Genomic DNA, 22,065 nt, shown 5'->3' on the forward strand with positions numbered 1-22,065 from the left:
TGGCTTTAATACCTTATCCACCTGTCCTGCTACCTTCAAGAATCTATCGACATACATACCAAATTGCTCCAATACTACCAGTCAACATGCAGTCCTTTAAATAGTTAAATCCTCCCGAATGCACAACCTCATTTTTTACATTTAAATGCGATTGGCCACATTCAGCCCATCTGACTTGCCATCTATAATCGACAACAGTTGAAGGCTTTCCTCCTCGCTGTTTACAACGCCACCAATTTTCATAGCTGCTTTGCAAGTCTGCAGATGATATCTCCAAAAGTACAACCAAACCCTAGGGTACGCATTGCACACAGGCTTCCAATATATAAAAAACCTTCAATCATCAACTTCTGCATCCTGCCACAATGCCAACTTTGGATCCAATATGACAAATTGGTCTGGATCCCAAGGGTGCTTAGCTTCTTAACCAGGCAGACAGTCATGCAAAATCTTACTTCGAGCCATAGTGAACTCCAGTAAGTCCATGTACACACTTAGTCACTGATAGAAAATGCGGTCAAATTTTTAGACACAATCTCCCCCAATAAAGCTATATTGACCATCCTTAATTAATCCTTACTTCAAGTGGAGATTAATTCTGTCCCTCACCACAAGTGTTAGACACACTGGCCTGTATTTCCTAGCCTATCCCTGCCACCCCTTTTTTTGAATAAACACACTGCATCAGCTACATCGCTCTTCTCAATGTCAGTACAGATGCAAAGTAGTCTCAAACATTTTAAAGTCTTAAAATCTCAAGTAGGTTTTCCAGCTGTCCACACATTGCTAGTTTGGTCACCTACAGGCCTAATTTTGCCCCCTCGCTATTTTCATGTTCCTAGTACACTTTGAGACCATTTTGGATTTTCCTTAATATTACTCAGTTTTCTCCTGTCCCTTTTTTGTTTTTTTTGGAAAAGGTAACTCTCTGCGATTTCTATACTCCGAGGACATCTGCTGTTTTGAGCCTTCAGTATCTACCATAAGCTCCTTTTCCTTCTCTTACCCAATCCTGTACATTTCTTGACATGAATTTCTGTATTGGGTGGTCTCACCCTTAATGTTTACAGGAACATGGTGGCTCTTCAAACAAGACATTATATGGCAATCATTTTGAAAGGCTACAGCACTTCTCCCAAGAATCAGGGAGGGATAGAAAGGCATATGTAAGAAAAATCTTGTGTAAAATAATAGAAGATTTTAACTTCCCCAATGTTAACAGGGATAAACAAAATAACAAAAGGCTTGAAGGGGTCAGAATTATAAATTTATTCAAGAGAGCTTTGTAAGCCATGAGGTGGAAAGGCCATCAAGACAAGAGGTGCTTGATCTAATTTTAGGGAACAAAGCTAGGCAAGTGTTGAATGTGGCAAAGAATGACTGTTTTGGTGATAGTGATTTATAGTCACTAAAATTTCAAGTAACTACAACTATGAATAAGGAAAATAATAAACCAGAAATAAACAAACAAACATTCTATCAAGGTTCTATACCTTGAACACTGAAGTACAATAAATGCCATCCAAGCTTGCCACATTCCCTCACCTTTACCATATTTGCATTACCTTCCAGACTGACTTGCTGCTTCTACTGCACCTCCACGCTGTAGGACTTAAGCCTGGACCCCCTGGTTCAGAGGTAGAGACACCACCATTGTAATCAGAAAACATGTATTCCTATACCACAATTGGAGTTGTAGATGAAATATCATTTCAAACAAAGGCTTTTTTTTTAAACTGTTACAACTACATTTGCTCCCATTAATACTGATTAAACCTAATCACCATAGCATCAGCAGCACATTCAGGCCATTTGGACCACTGAATGGTGGAGAAGAGTCAATCATGGCTGATGTGTTTCACCACCCCATTCTCCTGCCTTTACCCTAGCAAACAAGACCAGATCTGAGTCTTGAATACATTGCGACTTGGCTTCCACAGCCCCTTGTGCCACTGAGTTCCACAAATTAACTGATCTAGCTCAAAGAATTCCTCATTTCAGGTTGAAAGGGTCATACTCAATCCACAATCCTGTACCCTCAGGTCCTAACCCCTCTAGCTTAAACATCTCCTCCACTCTATCTAGGCATCTCAATATTCTCAAAGTTTCAATTAGATCTCCCTACATCCTTCAAAACTCCACAGAAAACAGACAGAGACCTTGACTGCTCCTCATATGGAGGAGGCCTCCATCTTTAGGGTCACACATGTAAACCCCCACTGGACCCTCTCCTACAGTATCACATTCCTCCTCAAATATGGGGCCCAAGTCACTCACTGTATTCCCAATGTGATCTGAGCAGTGTTCTACAGCCTCAGCAGTACATCCCTGCTCTTTTATTCCAAAATCTCTCAAAATGAATGCTTCTTAAGTGCCAACTGATCTTGCATATAGCACAATTATGAACCAGGGCTCTTTCTGTGCTTCAGTTTTCTGAAGCCTTTCCCTGTTAAGAAAATAGTCTACACCTCTATTCTTCCTCCCAAAGTCTATTACATCAGCTTTCCCCATACTGTATTACATTTGCCACGTTTTTGACCAGTCTCCTAGCCTAGTACTTCTGCAGCTTCCCTGCCTCCTCAACATGAGCTGTCCCTCCACTTATCTTTTCATCAACTACAAACTTAGCAACAACACCCTCAGTTTCCCTGTCCAAATCATTAATGGTCCCAGATCAGAACCCTATAGAACTCCACTATTCATTAGCTGCCACCCTAAAAAAAGTCCTCTATCCACACCAGCACTTTGTCGCTACACCATGGGCTCTTATTTTATTTAACAGCCTCCCATGTGGCACCTTGTCAAAGGCCTTGTGAAAATCCAAAACAATCACATTCACTATCTAACTTGCTCGTTACCACCTGGAAGAATTCTAACATTTGTCAGCCATGAACGCCCCTTATTGTAGCACTGCTGATTCAGCTCTATTTTTCATAGACTTCCAACCACTCTGCAATATCACCCTTAAATTTTACTTACGACCAAGGCCAAACTGGCCAATGTTTCCTGTCTTCTGCCTCCCTTTCTTCTTAAAAAAGAATGTTACATTAGCTATTTCTAGTCTTCTGGATCCCTTTCACTGCCACCACCGATACCTGAAAGATTACCAATGCCTCTACAATCTCCTCAGCTGCATCTTTCAGAACTCTGGGCTGTAGTCCAACTAATCCAATTGATTTAGCCACCTTTTAGACCTTGCAGTTTCCTCAGCACCATCTCCTTAGTGATTGCCACTATACTCACCCCAGCCGCTTGATTCTCTTGAAGTTCTGGTATGCAACTGATGTCATCCAGTATGAAAACAGATGCAAAGTAAACATTTCTTTCTTCCCCATTACTACTTCTCCAGCCTCATTTCCCAGCAGTCCCATATGCACTCTTGGCTCTCCCTTACCTTTCAGGTATCTTTAAAAATCTCTTGCGCTCTTCAGTTATATTACTAGCTCATTTACTCATACTGCATCTCCCCTCCTTACTGCCTTTTTTTTCAGGCAAGTTATCTGCCAATTTTTAAATGTTTCCCATTCATCTTCACATGGTATGCTTTTCTGCTGTTGACTTCCCTTGTCAGCCATGGTTGCCTCATCTCCCCACGGCTAAGCATTAGGTCAAATCTAGCGTATCTAACTATTATTTCAATACATATTATTTCATTTTTCTGTGTAGATAAAATGTCATTTACACTCACCTGTATACATACAGCTGATATCTTGCACCAAATAAATGTATGGAGCGTAATATGGTATTTCTTTGCAAACAAAATGAATAAAGACAAATATAGTACTCTTGTTACTAACAGGTTTGTGTTCCATGTATTGTTCAATGTCTGCAAGCAAAAAAAGCTATCCAAATTCTCAATAACCTGTCATAATATGATCTTAATTCATGCTGTGGTTAGAATCTTAAGAAAATTACTGCTTATACTATGGCAAAATTCAGGTTTATACAAATGTTTTAATACTGTTAATTCAACACAAATTGCATCACTAAAAAACATCAACTTTTTACCCAATTTTAAATTCCTCAGACACATTCTGACTTTCAATGAGCAAAATCTGAGTGAGCATTACTTTGTGCTTCTTATAGCTTCAGGAGAAACAATGAAGTTTCACATCCTCATATTAAGGCTCCATTGAAATATTAACAAATCAATTCAAAACAAGAATATCCTGCAAGTATTTTCTGTGGTTTCAAGTCAATTCATCATAATTTATCACTTTTAAATTGATCCACACAATTTGCACCATCAATTGAAAGAGCGCTGCAATGTTTCAACTGAAGTATTTCACATCTAAGAAAATAGTCTTGGAATATCATGTAATGAAGAAGCACAATTAGCATATACTTCCTTTATAGTTTCTGCTTTTAATTACCACAAGTTTTTTTTTTCCATGAAAAAGCTCATTGGATTGAGAATGTATAAACCACAAACGACTATTCAGTGCACTCTTACTGGACTCACTGAACCAAAAATTTACCCAAACTTCAGAAAATACTTTCCTGCTCTTAATAGATTAAGTGGTATAATATGTGGCGATCATGGATGAAAATTTTATGTCTGTATCATTTTGCATCACTAAAAGTCATAGGAACTGGTGTAGGCTATTCAAGTTCTGTAAAGTATGATTCCGTGGCTATGATTGTGTTAGGCTAATGCTTAGTTTTATGGGACAGCTCTCCCAATTTTGGCACAGCCCCAGTTCATAAAGGAGGACTTTGCCAGATATGCTGGCTATGCTGTTGTTTCCACTACTTAAGTCAATGCTAAGACTTCATTCGTTTTTGACTTTGTATCAATTTGATGTGAGTGGGTGACTTGCAAGGCCACTTCAGAGGACATCTAAGAGTCAACCATGTTGCTGTGGATATGGAGTTACATTGAGACCAGTTCGAGGAATGCATGTTTCCTTCCCTAGAGAGATTTAGTAAACTAGATGAGCTTTTATAACATGATTTCATGGTTACCATTAAATTTATGCAAAGATCTGAAATAAAATTTACATCCAGCAACTACCATGACAGGACGTGAAATATTCAGCAGAGTAGACTCAGAAGGGATTCTGATGATGACTGGTAGTCCAGAGCCAGGGGCCACAGTCTAAAGATAGGGAAGACGCCATTTAGAGGGGAGATCAAGAGTGACTTCTTGAGCAGAGTGTGCTGAGCCTGTGGAATTCTCTGCCACAGAAAGCTGTTAAGAACAAAACAGCAAACGTTTTCAAGAAGACTATGGACATGTTCTTAGGGCTAAAAGCAAAGTGTTTACGAAGGAGGCAGGAACAGGGCATGAATTGAACGATCAGCCATGATCTTACTGAATGGCAGCGCAGCTTGAAGGGCCAGATGGCTTACACCTGTTCATATTTTTTCATCTTTATCAGTTTAAGCCAGCACCTCCATGGTTAAAACATGGTAGTACATAAAACTTTACTTGAATTTTACATTCAATACTCAGTACATTAAGTATATTCCACATTATAACAGTTGCACCATGAGACATAATCTGAAATGGAGGAATCCAGTTACTCTTCCCCACTGGCAGTCCTCATCACAGCCTATTTAATCGCCAAATAGAGACAAGATGCTTTTGCCCAGAGATGACAATCAAAGAAGCCTTCAAACTATACCCATTCAATAGTGTGCACTCAACACCTGGTTCAAAAGCATCATAACCTGACAGGCTAGTTGATATCCCACTCAAAAGAAGAAATGATGGAAGACATTAAGAAATCAAGCTATTTGTAAAATGAGTTTCCAAATTTTCATCAATAAAACCTGAAAGAACTGCAGATGCTGGAAAAACTCAGCAGGTCTGGCAACATCTGCCAAGAGAAATAAAAGTCAGATAACGTTTCGGGTCGTCACCGGACTCGAACATTAACTCCGATTTTTTTCTTCACAGACGCTGCCAGATCTACTGAGCTTTTCTAGCAACTTGTTTTTATTCCTGATTTTCCTCGCTAACTCTATAAATCCAATTGGTTGAACAATAGTGCGGCGGTATAAAGGCCTTGCTATCACATCAATCCTGCACTGATACCAATTCTCAGAGGCTGTCGTATAGAGGAAACACCGATAGAAAACCCAACTGTTTGACAATTTTACGATCACTATCAGCTAGGATACCACCTTTGTTAAATAATATGAACAGCATTAGAAGACGAAATAAAGATTTTTAAAAAAAGAGAAAGACGAAGTGATTTCTAACATTACTATACCATGATTTAGGCCTGACGGTGGCATAAAATCCATGAAATCGTGCGAATTTAATAGGAAGTGGACAGAGTGGAAACAGTGACGTTACCACAAATATCAGATTAATCAAAAACTCGTTCAACCTTCGCCACGATATCACAACACCAACGCCCGTGCAGTAAGTCTGCCTTACAAAGTTAGCTAAAAACAAAACACAGGCAAAGGAAGATGACAAAAAAAAATCACACACAAACACATCCACAATGAGAAAAAGCACAACCGCTAAAGTTTTTCTGTCCGTTTCTAAAACGGATAGAACCAAGTTTCATTGCCCTCATTATTCAAATAAAGTACTCAAGGAGGACACTGGATTATTTTTTACATAAAAGATAACGTGCAAATGTATGGGGACTGGAAGAAGCAGGAGGTTGGCACTCGATCATGATCATTTAACGATCTGGTAGAAGCACGATGGGCCAAATGGCCTCCTCCTTTACCACACGAATTGCGATTGACAGTTTTTAAATCTACCAGCAACATCCTAACGAAATAAAAGCCAACAGAAATGTGATTCGAATTATTTGTTTTTAAACGAAAAACGGGGGACTGCAGAGATGCAGGAGGAGAAAGGTGGTGTAGAGCAGTTTTAACTCAGACTAACTGGATTTTTATAAAATGGTTTTAAAAATAAACTGAGTAACATTGCCAGAGAGAGGGAGACTGCGATGCAACAACTACCCCATCCAGCGGCCGGCCGATCGCCGCTCCAGGGCTTCCATTATGCAATGGAGAAAAATACGCAGACTTAAAAAATATAACTGGTGCATCGAGAAAGGGGGGAGCGAACGGCGGGCAGTTGTGATGGATGGCTGGCTAGCTGGCTGCCTGCCTCTCTAGTGCTACACCCTTCGTCCTCCTGGCTCTCAGCTTCACTTCCTTCCTATCTTCCCCACCACTGCCCCGGCTTTTTGTTTTGCCGGCTGTTTATTGTAGCTTCTCCCTCTACCTCTCTCACGCCTTACCTCTTCAAGCAAGGACGCCGTGTTTCGGCAGTTAAGCAGTTTGGTCGTGAAGCTGGACGTGGTCGGCGAGTTGTAATCCTCCGTCGTCTCGGCTATAAACTCCGACACCGAGATTTGATCGGGCATTCTTCACAACGGCGACAAACGAGAAGGAAGAAATGCAGTGGAGGAAGGAAAAGCCGGTGGGCGGCGATGTTGATGGTGATGATGATTATGGTGGTGGTCCAGGTGGTGATGTTGCGAATGAATGCAGGAAGGGGTTTTTAAATACAGAAAGAGGAGGGGTGAGACAGAGAAAGTAGACAACAGCAGGTTAATTAGTGGCCTTCAGACAGACACGCTGGTGCGGCGGCGGTAGCAGCAGCTGCTGAGTAACTGCGCACGCGCGCCCTGCGTCTCCGGCTCGCGCCCCTGGGTCGGTTGAAGGCCTTTTTCTCCCTGCACCCCGCGTCCCGGTGAGTCGCGCAGTCTGGCTTTTGGCAGCCCGCGCTCCCTCATGCGGCACCACCCATTCACTCTTGCCCGCACCTCCTCGTTGACTTTCCTCACCTCCCGCTAGCCCCACCCACTCGCCCGGCCGCGGCCCCAAAGGGCCTGCCCCCTTCCTGATGACCGCCGCTGACCCCGCCCCCCACACCTTCACATCTAATTCGCGACCTTCCTTGGCCCCTCCCTCTTTTTATTCCTCCACCTTCGGTCCCCGACCCGCCCATTCTAACTATGACGCGGCTCCTCGCGATGATCGCTGGTCACGTGGGCAAACAAGAAAATGTCATGGGAGGCAAAAATTGTTACAGCGATAGTAGGAACTGTAGATGCTGGAGAATCTGAGATAACAAAGTGTAGAGCTGGAGGAACGCAGCAGGCCAAGCAGCAAGAGAGGAGCAGGAAACCTGACGTTTCGAGCCTAGACCCTCATTTCTGAAGAAGGGTCCAGGACCGAAACGTCAGCCTTCCTGCTCTTCTGATGCTGCTTGGCCTGCTGTGTTATTCCAGCTCTGCACATTGTTATCTCTAATGTTATGGGAGTTGCTCTATTTTGACCTTTCCACTCACTTTTTAGTATGCTGGAAGTTGTGTGTTTTATTTTAAAAAATTGGTTTTAAGTGCATTTTCTCTTTTAAATTCCCAGCTAGGCTGTCTCACATCTCTTTGTGAAGATTCCTTACTTTGCTGTGTCTCTAGTCACTCAAGAGACATGTCACCCATTCTGTTTCTGACACACAGCCCTGTCTTCTGCATTCCAACTGTTACCCAATTGATACCAGCAGATGAGGGCCTGGGAGGCAGTGGCAGAGGGTGGAAATCAGACAGAACTGGGCAACCAGACGGAGATCTGACGAAAGCCATCAACTAGAGACACTTGCTCAAACTTCAGATACTACACAACTTGCTTAGTATTTCTAGGATTATCGGCTTTTTCTTCAGATTTCCAGTACGCAAAGTATTTTGTTTTGAGATCAACCTTTTGTGACGATACAAAATCAATTTTAAAATCCGTAATGTCCTTAAGTATTAATTGTTTCAGAGATAGTCGGAACTGCAGATGCTGGAAAATCTGAGATAACAAGGTGTAGAGCTGGATGAACACAGCAGGCCAAGCAGCATCAGAAGAGCAGGAAAGCTGACGTATCAGGTCTAAACCCTTCTTCAAAATTTCAGAAGAAGGGTCTAGACACAAAATGTCAGCTTTCCTGCTCCTCTGATGCTGCTTGACCTGCTGTGTTCATTCAGGTCTAGACCTTGTTACCTTAAGAATTAATGCATGCTCCTTGTTGGAGGCAGGCAAGGCAAATAGGAGTGTATTTGCACTAGACTACCCATATAGAATGTTGTCAGGCTCACATTTTTAAAATTGCAGGAATGCTTGCAGAAAAAGTTGACTTAAAAAAGCACAATGACACCTTTCAATTTGGGTACAAAGGGCACAGTTTCCAAATTTTGGGAAGTATTGTGAACCATGAGGAAGGAGTGGTGTTTTTGGTTAGGGATAACATTACAGCTGTACTTAGGGAAGATATTCCTGGGACGTTATTTGGAACTGAGAAATAAGAAAGGGATGGTCACCTCTTTGGGATTGTACAATACTGCCTCCAGTAGTCAGTGGGAAATTGAGAAACAAATCCGTAAGGAGATCTCAATTATCAGTAAGAATAGAGTGGTCATGGTAGGGGATTTTAACTTTCCAAACATAGATTGGGATTGCCATAGTTTTAAGGGCTTGGATGGAGAGGAATTTGAAAAGTGTGCACAAGGAAATTTTCAGTATGTGGACGTATCTACCAGAGAAGGTGCTAAACTTGATCTACTCTTGGGAAATAAGGCAGGGCAGGTGATTGAAGTGCCAGTGGGGGAGGACTTTGGGGCTGGTGACCATAATTCTATTAGTTTTAATATATAATGTGGAGGTACTGGTGTTGGACTGGGGTGGACAAGGTCAAAAATCACATGACACTAGGTTATTGTCCAACAAGTTTATTTCAAGACACAGGTTTTTGAAGTCTCATTTCTTCCTCAGGTGTCAGTGAGAAAGGTAGCATTAGACACAAAATTTATAAGCAAAAGATCACAGATGCGGTGTACAAACCTAAGATGGCTGTTAAATCTTTAATCCGAAAGGATTAATATGAAAATTGAAGAATTTCTTTCAAGCCTCTAAGTGACAACTAAAGGTTTTATCAGTTCCCTCAGTATGCCAGAGGTGACATCCCAGGTCAGACAATGCATTTTAGGTGTGTGGCCTTGTTTAGAACCTGATATGTATCAATTTGGAGTCAGACTGGTTTTATTTCCAAAGTAGGAATTTGTAAAATGCCACATTCATTGCCTACAAATTGTGTGTTTTTTGAACAAAGTAGCACACATTTGCAATTACAAATCTGCAAATGCAAATTCACGCCAAAGATTTATCTATATATGATATGTTTGTGTGAGACAGGGATGGAGGCAGAGAGAGAGTGTATGTTTTTGTGCCCTATATACTAGATATGTTGTGATACCAACATGTTTCATGCCATCATCAGACGTACCATGGACTACTCTTTAGAATCAGTCTCATTCTTATACACACAGATGTTTATCAAGGACGGATGCCTCAACACCTCACTCTACCACAAGCCTATGCATAACTTCATGATGCTGCACTTCTCTAGCTCCCACCCTGAACACATATAAAAAGCCATCCCCTCCTTCCACCTCAAGCTCCACCCCCATCTCCTACCTTCTAACGTCATCCTGCCCCCTTGACCTGTCTGTCCTCCCTGGACTGACCTATATCCCCCCACCTCCCCACCTACACTCACCTCTGCTGGCTCCATCCCCGCCTCTTTGACCTGTCTGTCTCCTCTCCACCTATCTTGTCCTCTATCCATCTTCTAACCACCTCCCCTTCTCTCCCTATTTATTTCAGAACCCTCTTCCCCTCCCCCATTTGTAAAGAAGGGCCTAGGCCCGAAACGTCAGCCTTCCCGCTCCTTTGATGTTGCTTGGCCTGCTGTACTCATCCAGCTCTACACTTTGTCATCTCAGTTTCTCCAGTATCTGTAGTTCCTACTATCTCTGAAACACCTTACAACCCTGCCATGGCAACCTCTCCAACACATCTGAGATCATTGATCGTACACAGCAGATACTCATGTGACTTGTGTAACATTGTCTATCTCAAATGCTGCAGGCAAGAATGCCTTGAGGCATGGTATTTTGACGAGACTATGCAGATGCCATGACACCATGCAACAATCGCCAGACAGGGATGTTCCAGTGGGAGAAACACTTCAGCAGAAAAGCACATTCAACCTCAGATCTTTGGGTAAATGTCTTCAAGGCAGTCTTTTGGTTACACAACAACAGAGTCCTCAAGCAGAGGCTGATAGCCAAATATCCATGAGGACTGCCTCAACCGGGATCTGGGGTTCATGTCACACTTCAAGTGACCCCACCACACTATACACTCACACATGCAAACATGTGCACTCACTCTCTCGCACAAACACATGCACACTCTCTCTTACTCTCACATATGCATGCACATACTCTCTCTCCCTCTCGCACACACTCATACGTGCACACGCTATCTCTCCAACTCACATGCACGCGCAAACACACACACACACACACACACACACACACGCATGCATTTGCAGATTTGTAATTGCAGATACATGCTATTTTGTTCAAACAGCACACAATTTGTAGACATTTTATAAAATCCTCCTTTGGAAACAAAACCATTTTGACTCCAAGTTGATCCACAGCCAGATTCTAAATAAGGCCTCACACCTAAATGCATGGTCTGACCTAGGATGTCACCTCTGGTATACTGAGGGAACTGATAAAACGTTTAGTTATCACTTAATGACTTGAAAGAAATTCTGGAATATACGTATTAATCCTTTCGAATGGATTAAAGATTTAACAGCCATCTTAGGCTTGTTCAACACTGCATCAGTTCAATGACCCTGTGATCTTTTGCTCATAAATTCTGTATCAGATGCTACCTCTCTCACTGACACCCGAGGAAGGAGTGAGATTCCAAAAGCCTGTGTCTTCAAATAAAACCTTTGGACTATAAACTGATGTTGTGTGAGTTTTAAAATAGTGATGGAAAAGGATAGACCTGACCCTAAAGTTAAAGTTCTAAATTGGAAGAAAAACACTTTTGACAGTATTAGGCAAGAACTTTCACAAGTTGATTGCAGGCAGTTCTTTGCAGGTAAAGGGACAGCTGAAAAATGGGATGCTTTCAAAAAAGAGATAACAAGAGTCCAGCGACAGGATGTTCCTGTTAGGGTGAAGGGCAAGGCTGGTAGATATAGGGAATGCTGGATAACTAGAGAAATTGATGTTCTGTTCAAGAATAAGAAAGAAGAATGTGTCAGGATTAGATAGCAGAGATTGAGAGAATCCCTAGAAGGGTGGAAAAGGCAGTAGAGTATGTTTAAGACGGAAATCAGGAAGGCAAAAAGAGGACATGAGAGAGCTTTAGCAAATAGGGTTAAGGAAAGTCCAGAGGGATTCTACAAAGATATTATGGACAACAGGGTAACTAAGGAGACAATAGGGCCCGTTAAAGATCATCAAAGCTGCCTATGTGTGAAACTGCAGGAGATGGGGGTGATACTAAACGAGTATTTTGTATCAGTGTTTACTGTGCAGAAAGATATGGAAGATAGAGAAAATGAGGAAATAAATAGCAACATCTTGAAAAATGTCAATTTTACAGAGGTGCTGGATGTCTTAAGAGGCAGAAAGGTGTACAAATCCATAGGACCGGATCTACTCAAAATATTCGTTTACTATACCTCACCCATCTCCTGCAGTTCTACAAATAGACGGCCTTGTTGATCTTTAAGAGGCCTTATTCTCTCCCTATTTACTCTTTTTCTCGTAATATGTTTATAGAATTTCTTTGAATTCCTCGAACTCTGTGGGAAGCTAGGGAAGTGATTGCTGGACCCCTTGCTGAGATATCTGTATCTACAATACCCATAGGTGGGGTGCCGGAAGACTAACATAATGCCACTATTTAAGAAAGGTGGTAAAGAAAAGCCAGGGTTCTTTAGACCAGTGAGCTTGACAATGGTGGTGGGCAAGTTGTTGGAGGGAATCCTGAAGGATAGGGTTTACATGTATTTGAAAAGGCAAGATCTGATTAGGGATAGTCAAAATGATTTTGTGTATGGGAAATCATGTATCATTCTTATTCCAAAATACTGTCTTATTATTATTCCAAAAGTGGCCAAACCAATGTCTTTTACAGTCACAACATGACCTCCCAATTCCTATACTCAATGCACTGACCAATAAAGGCAAGTGTTTACTACCTTGTCTACTTGCGATTCCACATACATGGAACTATGAACTGTATCTCAAAGTCTCTTTGTTTGGCAACACTGTCCATGACCGTACCATTAACTGTATAAATCCTGCCCTGATTTACCTTACCAAAATGCAACACCTCACATTTATTGAAATTAAACTCCATCTGCCACTCCTCAACCCATCTGATCAAGGTCCCATTATGCTCAAATAACTTTCTTTACTGTCCCTAATGAGACTTGCTTTTCCAAATACATGTAAATCCTGTCTGTCAGAATTCCCTCCAACAATGTACACACCACTGACGTTAGGCTCACTGGTCTATAGTTCCCTGGATTTTCCTTACCACATTTCTTAAATAAATTGAAACCTCATTAGCCACCCTCCAATCATCTGGCACCTTACCCGTGGCTATCGATGATACAAATATCTCAACAAGGAGCCTTGAATCTCTTCCCTCACTTTCCACAAAGTTCTGGAATACACCTGATCTGGTCCTGGGGTTTTAGCCACCTTTTTGTGCTTTAAGACATCTAGCACCTCCTTTGCACTATGGACACCGTTCAAGATAGGACTACGTATTTCTCTAAGTTCTCTAGCTTCCATATCCTCCTCCCCAGTAAATACTCATGTGAAATACTCATTTAGTATACGTCATCCATCTCCTGTGGTTCTGCAAATAGACAGCTTTGTTGATCTTTAAGAGGCCATATTCTCTCCCTATTTACTCTTTTGTTCTTAATATGTTTATGGAATCTCTTTGAATTCTCCTCAACACTTTTTTGCCAAAGCTGTCACATGTCCCCTTTTTGCCTTTCTGCATTCCTTCATGAGTGTACTCCCTTTTGCCCTTATACTCATTGAGGGATTCACTCAATCCCAGCTGTCTGCACCTGCCAAATGTCTCCTTCTCTATCTTGATCACAACCTCAATTTCTTTAGTCACTAAGCATTCCCTACACCTACCAGCCTTGCCCTACACACTAACCGGAACCTATTGCCTCTGGACTCCTGTTATTTCATTTTTGAAGACATCTGGTTCCTGTAAATTCCCCATTGCCTCTAACTGTTGCTCCAACCAATCCCAGGAATCCAATAGGATTTGCACCCAAACACACTTCCTGCAGACATAATCATTAGGAACATTGAAATTCTCCCTAATCTCTGACATCTGACAGGAAGAGCACATTACTCTACTAAAGGCTTCTCCACACCTTCATCTACAAACAGAAAATAGTACAGTCTTACTGTTTTAAAAACACTGTTTTTCTTATACATAAAAATATTTAATCAAGAGACAGATCTCAGTAAAACATACGGCCTACATATCTGGCATCACACCATTGCTAGAACTCATACATCATATGACTCATTTGTGTGGTCAGCAAAACATTTTTTTGGCACGACGACAGCATCCTGTTTGTGGGGAAAATTATTTGTAATTTTACTGCATTGTAGCAGCATGAGACAACTAGCTTCACCTGTCATTGAAATTTTGAGATACCGTCACCTTCCAATGTGATGTGAGGTAGATTGGGCAATGCTCATGGCCAAAAGTGGAACACCTAAGCCTTTTAAGAATCTTTGTGATCATCAACAAGTAATATTTTGATTATGACATCTGTTATCACACGAGATGTTTCTGATCTGTCCAATCTCAGCATCAAGCTTGCATGGTAAGCAGATGGCTAAGACCCTATTCATGAGATTAACGAGATTGATCTTACAGCCACACAGTCATGGAGTCAAACAGCACGGAAACATACCCTTCTGTGCAACTAGTCCATGCTGACCATAATCCCAAACTAAACTAGTTCCACGTGCCGACACTTGGCCCATATCCCTCCAATCATTTCTCATTCATGCACTTATTTAAGTGCCTCTTAAATGATGTATCTGTACCCACATCCACCACTTCCTCTGGAAGTGCAGTCCACACACAAGCCACTCTGTGTAAAAAAAATTGTCACCATGTCTTTTTAAAATCTTTCTCCTCTCACCTTAAAACTATGCACCATAGCCTTGAAATTCCCCACCCTAGGGTAAAGGCACCTGCCATTCTTATCTATACCCCTCATTGTTCTATAAACCTCTATAAGGTCACCCCTCAAATTCCTATGCTCCAGTGAAGAAAGTCCCAGCCTATCCAGCCTCTCCTTATAACTCAAACCCTCTATTCCTGGCAACATCCTTGTAAATCTCTTCTGAACCCTCTTCAGCTTAGTAATATCCTTGCTATAGCAGGGAGACCAGAACTGGACACAGTACTCCAGAAGAGACCTCACCAACATCCTGTACCATCTTAACATAACATCCCAATTCCTATACTCAAATGTCTGAGCAATGAAGGCAAGCATGCTAAACAACTTCTTTACCCCACTATCTATATGTGATGTAAACTTTAAAGAATTAGTGCCTGAACTCCGAGGTCTGTTCTATAACTCTGCCAAGGCCCTACTTTTCATTGTGTAAGTTTTGTCTTTGTTTGTTTTTACTAAAATGCCATTCCTCACAATTATCCAAATTAAACTCCAATTGCCACTTTTCAGTCAATCTTAGATAACCTTCTTCATCGTCCACTATAGCACCAATCTTGGTGTCAATCTTACATTGCATGGGATTGTAGGAATCCAAGTGTGTAGATTGACTGATGATTTGATTTTACAATCATGTGTATTTTACAGCAACAATACAATAACATACAATGAAAAGCTTTAATTTGTCACCAGGAAACAGCACCATTTTGAATAATTTAAGAATAAAGTAAAAAAGACAGATAAAGCTTGAAAAAAGGCCATCAGTCCTGAGTGAGCTCATCAACATCAACAACACCTGCACCACCATCCCTCTGCCACTGCTTCACTGCTATCAACACTGGACCAAACAACGCCAAAGCTGCTGATCCTCAGGCGCCATCTTGGCTACTAGGCCAATACTCCTCCACCATTGACTTGCCACTGCCTGCTTTAGACCAACCAACATCAGAGTCATGTATCCTGTCGTTGGGTCCACTTCATCAATGTTGCCATGACGCCCTTCTGCCATTGCTCCACTGTCACCAGTGCCAGGCACAACCAACTAAAAAGACATCAATCCTTAGGTTCCATCTTTTACTCTTGGGCTCACCTCACTGATGTTGCCTCTGCTGATGTAGCAGCCTCCGATTCCAGATCCTGTGCTGGCTTCAGAAAAGTAAGTAAGGGCTCACTCTACTCCACGCTAGGCCCACTTGAGGTCCATGGTAGGCCCGCCCAAAGTTTGTGCCATTCCAGATCCATGCCCTGGGTCTGCTTGAGGTCCATGGCAGGTCTGCTCAAGGTCCAGGTGCTGGGCTCTCACCACTGCCAATTCCGTCCAAGCTCAGGACAAGGTAAGTAAGTAAGAAGAAAAGAAAAGAGACGGGGAAAAAGAAAAGAAAATTGGTTGAAGCGGACAAGCTCCAACAGACCAGCCCTACTCCACTGCTATCTAGGACTGACTGATAATATAGCTTTCAGTAGGTAGCATTAAGAACCCATTTTCAGATTTCTCAACCAATACATTGAGGAAGACAAATTCATTTTATTGTTCCATTTTAATGCTAAATTTGAGCATGGTGTGGAGTTTAATAAGTTGTGGAAATAAATTCTTTGATGTTGCAAATTGAAATATTGTAAAAGTGTCGTTCACAAATTGAAAATATGCATGGATAAGCAGGTTATTGGACATTCCAACAAAGGCGCACTTGTCAAGTAACCAACGAAGGTGTTAGCAAGAGCTGAGCTTGGAAGGGATCCCATGACAAAGCCATCTATTTGGGCATACATGGTGTCATTGAATCTGAACTCAATTGTATGAATTGCTAAATTCATGAGTTTGATGAAAATAAGATGTGGTCACAGGTGGTACTTCTAGACTGCTGTAATATAGTGACATAGTGCAAATGTCAATGGATTCTTTGAATGGTAAGTTAGTAAATAAGCCAACAAATCTAAACAAGCACATGCTGTTGCTGTCAATGTCTAGGTCTTGTAAAGTCTTAGCGAATGTAAAGAAATTCTTCACTGTATATGTGGAAAACTTATTTAAAAGTGGTTGCAATGGCTCAAACAGCCAATTGGCCAATTTATTTTGGCAGAGCTAGTCGTAGACAGGATGGACATGAGGAACCTGGCTTTTTGTATGTTTTGGGTGTCATGTCTGGATTTAATGAGGCAGAGGATGAATTCTATCATGTACGTCATCATCCATTTATTAATAATCCAGACAGTGCTAAGTGTTACCTGAAACAAATTTGAGATCTTCAGCTGAACCCACAGTGTGACGCATTTGCATGTGTTAGAAGATATGTACACAAATACTAAGGACTTTCTTTTAGGCAGGCAAAAGGAATTTGCACAACATATATTGTGCCATTTTAAAGAAAGGATCACAGAGAGAGCCAATCTCTATTGCATTCCCATTGCAATACTCTAACCAATCAAAGTCTATCTGCTTGCTAATGAAACTCAGTAGTAGGATCAAATGTTAAAAGTGTAGTCTATCAAAGAATAGATAGCCTACAGGCTCCCTGACAGTAACCACAATGTGGGACAAAGTATATAAGAAGAAATGCTGCAGCCTCAACTATTTACAATTTATTTCAATGGCTTAGATGAGAGCAGGAACGGTATGGTAGCTAAATTTACAGGTGTTACAATGGTAAGAAAGTACTTTGTGAAGAAGACATAAGGCGTTTGTAGTTATATACAGGTTTTGTGTTTGGTCAACAATCTGGAAGATTAAGTATAACGTGGAAAAATGTGAAGTTGTTCACTTTAGTGGGTAGAACAAAACAAAACTATGACTTAAATGGAGAATAACTCCAGAATCCTGAGATGTAATGGGACCTGGGCATTCTCGAGCATCTGTCACAAAATGTTAACGTACAGGTACTGTTCACAGCATGTAATCCAGAAGGCAATAAAATGCTATTCTGAATTATAAGAGAATGTGAAAGTAAGGATATTATGTTTCAATTGTTCAGGGCATTGTTGAGGTCATAACATGAATACTGTGTGTATTTTTAGTCTCTTTATTTTGTCCTTGAACAGGTCACTTGGACAATTACTCAGGTAAATATCAAAATAATAAAGATCTGAGTTGCTCAACTTATGTGAAAAATAGGACTGGCTTTTAACTAACTAAAAACACATTTGCTTATATGGAGAATGCTTGACTTCCTTACTCCATCTTAGCATTCAGGAATGACCATATGCTGTGCTATTGAATTTTAAACTGTAATTGCTGCACTTTTGCATCATTACCATGAGCTTCTTTGAAGTATCTCATTAAAAGAAAGGCTGCAGCCAAGATTCTAGCAAAGTGAATTTAGCAATATTGGAAACCTTCCTTCTCATACAAGCTGTGAATGATACAAATATAGTTCTCTCCCTTTTAAGCTTCTAAACCAAAGTGCATGTTTCTTGCACATTTGAATGTCTATCTATTTCTCAACCTTATCACCAACACTGCGCAGGATGATTAACTCCCTTCAGGCACAATGAATGTCCTTTGACATATACCACAAATGCTACTCAATCTCGCTCCGAAACTCTGTTTCTTTTTTATTATGAATGATATATTAATTATTTCATTTTTATTTGATGTCCCCTTCTTTCTCAATCCTGTATTGTGTGGCTTTGTCTCTGGATTTGAGTTTGCTCTCTCATCTCTCTTCATATTTTTAAATTAATTTGAAGCTAACTGGCGAAGAATCATGCATAATTTGATTCCTGTCAAGTTACCATCTTAATTGCATTCCATCGATTTACCATCATTATAATTAGAGTATGCACAAAACTGTTTCTGATGGAAAAAGTATAATTTAAAATGAAATGGTGTACATAATCATTTTATCTGAATAACAAGGATAATTTTATAAATGAAAACTATCATCAACCATTTTTAACGCAAAGCAATATATATTGATTTTGGTATCTACTATACATGACTTTTAAAATAAAATTTAATATCCTTTCAGTTAAATTTAATTAAATTGTAAAAAAAGATTCAAACCATGTGACAGCCTTGGAGAGAGTATGATGGAAATTCACAAGAATTATGTGATACAAAGAATTATTTTTGAATTGAGGAAGAATTGAATAGGCTGGGTTTATTTCCTTTGAAGCAAAGGAGGTTATGGGGAGATTTAATCAAAGTGTAAAAAATTATCAAGTGACTAGGTAGAATGAATATGAAGGTCTTTTCATATAACAGAATCCCTACAGTGTGGAAACAGGCCATTTGGCCCAACAAGTGCACACCAACCCTCCAAAGAGCATCACACACAGAATCAGTCCCCCTACCTTATATTTCCCATGGCTTATACATCTAACCTATACATCCGTGGACACTACAGGGCAATTTAGCTAAGCCAAACACCTAACTTACACATCTTTGAATTGTGGAACGAAACATACACAGACACAGGGAGAGTGTGTAAACTCCACACATGCAGTCAACTGAGGGTGGAAATGAATCGGGGTCCCTGGTGCTGTGAGCCACTGTGACACTATGCAGCAGCTGTACAAAACTCTGGTGCGGCCGCACTTGGAGTATTGCGTACAGTTCTGGTCACCGCATTATAGGAAGGTGTGGAAGCTTTGGAAAGTTTGCAGAGGAGATTTACTAGGATGTTGCCTGGTATGGTGGGAAGGTCTTACGAGGAAAGGCTGAGGGACTTGAGGCTGTCTTCATTAGAGAGAAGAAGGTTGAGAGGTGACTTAATTGAAACATACAAAATAATCAGAGGGTTAGATAGGGTGGATAGGGAGATCCTTTTTCCTAGGATGGTGACAGCGAGCACGAGGGGGCATAGCTTTAAATTGAGGGGTGAAAGATATAGGACAGATGTCAGAGGTAGTTTCTTTACTCAGAGAATAGTAAGGGAATGGAACGCTTTGCCTGCAATGGTAGTAGATTCGCCAACTTTAGGTACATTTAAGTCGTCATTGGATAAGCATATGGACGTATATGGAATAGTGTAGCTTAGATGGGCTTCAGATCGGTTTGACAGGTCAGCACAACATCGAGGGCCGAAGGGCCTGTACTGTGCTGTAATGTTCTATGTTCTATGACACCCCACCAGATCACATAATTTTGAAGTATTTAACAGGAGGAATAGAGATCTTTGAAAAAATATTTTGTCATCTGGAAGGTGGTGAGATGTGGAACTCACAACCTAAACAATGTTAGAAGCAGGACCAGTGATCACATCTTAAAAATACTGCACCTGGATAAGGACATGACGTACCTTAACCTACAGGGTAAGGATCAAGATCTGCAGGTAAATGGCCCAAGTGACCTACTCCTGGCCCTAGCAAGCATGCTTTCCCACTCAGTAAGATGGTAGCTATTTGTGGCTTTAAGTCCACTTACCCAACTGCAACTACCCCAGTACCACACTCTCAAACTCCCGAAACTACCATAACCCTGGCTTCTTGAGAGACCAAGTGGGATAACTTGTTTTCAACTAGTCGACATAATGGGCCAGATACTAAAGTAATAATGGAACCAACTTTCTTTTTTCTAAATATGGCACAGTCTGCTAAATACTTTGATGTTGGAAGTAATCCACTCCTTCTGAAACTTCTAAGAAAGAAACATCAGTTCTTAAAGATTTTGCAGCAAAATCAAATTGTCATTTCCAAAGGTGTCATTTTTGAAAAAAAATTCCTTTCTGAACAGATAGCGTCATAGAATCATCGAGATATACCGTGTGGGAACAATCCTTTGGACCACCTCATTTGTGCTAACCAGATATCCTAAATATCTAGTCCCATTTGCCAGCATTTGGCCTATATCCCTCTAAACCCTTCCTATTCATATAGCCATCCAGATGTCTTTTAATTGGTGTAATTGTACTAGTCTCTACCACTTCCACTGACAGCTCATACCAAACACACACCACCCTCTGCGTGAAAAAGTTGCCCTTTAGGTCCCTTTTAAATCTTTCCCCTCTCACCTTAAACCTATGCCCTCTCGTTTTGGAATCCTGCATTCCAGGGAAAAGACCTTGTCTATTTACCCTCATGATTTTATAAACCTTTAATAAGGTCACACCTCAGTCTCCAAAGCTCCAGGGAAAACGGCCCCAGTCTATTCAGCCTCTCGCGACAGCTCAAATCCTCCAATCCTGGCAACATTCATGTAAATCTTTTTGGAACCCTTTCAAGTTTCACAACACCCTTCCTAAAACAGGGAGACCAAAACTGCATGCAGTATTCCAGTAATAGCCTCCCAACTGTTATACTCAATGCACTGACCAATAAAGGCAAGCATATCATGTATAATTTCCGTCACTGTTGCCCAGGAAATACTAAATATGTACAATTAAGTAAATATAGCAGGGTAGATTTCAGGTTTGCCACAAAATAGTGATTCAATCAATTTATGTAATACTTTCATTTCTCACCACAGTTAAAGTATATTTCCTGGAAATCTAAGGCCATTTGTGTTTCACAATCAAATGGAAACATTTATTGGGCTTCTGGCCTATTTCTTCTGTTGAAGAGGTAAATGTAATGGTGTGTGTGGCATCAACAGAAAACTCATATGGAAAGTGAAAGGTATGCATTTCCCCCAAAACAATTAATGTCTGAGCAGAGATAAAGATAAAATAATTAACCTAACAGACAATCCCTATTATGAGTAATAACATATACAGATGGAACAAATATGTCTTGGCTTACAATATGTATTTTAAACAATGTAAGATTTTCAGTTTTGTTTCTTACTGCAATTTCTTTTAAGCTGAAAGATTCACAATTTTAAAATTCCCATCTTTTTCCTGAAATTTGGCCACCTTTTGAAGTGTCATAAGATTTTTCTGTATGCACTCTGTCTATTGAATGGGGAAGAAGAGAATGTGTCATCTGGTCTGTATTATTTTCTGTATATTTTTTCTCCAGAAAACTATTCATAAGGTCATGTATGACCTGTCCCAAACTGCCCCAGGCTTCAACTCCTCTTTCCTGCTAATCATCATAGCCATCAGGGTCATCAATACTTC

At 40.8% G+C, this 22,065-nt stretch overlaps 1 protein-coding gene across 10 annotated transcripts in view; it reads right to left on the reverse strand.

The window, feature by feature from the left end:
• LOC125451568 (arf-GAP with SH3 domain, ANK repeat and PH domain-containing protein 1-like) overlaps positions 1 to 22,065 on the reverse strand; it is a 313,433-nt gene that overhangs the window by 276,760 nt on the left and 14,608 nt on the right. For 5 of the 10 annotated variants that reach the window (XM_059645972.1, XM_059645968.1, XM_059645973.1 and 2 more), the window contains 3 exons: positions 7,218 to 7,344; positions 3,689 to 3,748; positions 1,566 to 1,676 (listed from right to left, as the gene is read on the reverse strand). The exons of 1 other annotated variant lie outside the window; for it this stretch is intronic. In XM_059645972.1, coding sequence (XP_059501955.1) covers positions 1,566 to 1,676; positions 3,689 to 3,748; positions 7,218 to 7,344 — 298 coding nt within the window. The remainder of the gene's footprint in view (positions 1 to 1,565; positions 1,677 to 3,688; positions 3,749 to 7,217; positions 7,345 to 22,065) is intronic. 4 more of the 10 variants (XM_059645971.1, XM_048528809.2, XM_048528805.2 and 1 more) reach the window with 2 other exon arrangements.

This window comes from Stegostoma tigrinum, chromosome 5 (assembly GCF_030684315.1).
Source record: "Stegostoma tigrinum isolate sSteTig4 chromosome 5, sSteTig4.hap1, whole genome shotgun sequence".
NCBI lineage: Eukaryota > Metazoa > Chordata > Chondrichthyes > Orectolobiformes > Stegostomatidae > Stegostoma > Stegostoma tigrinum.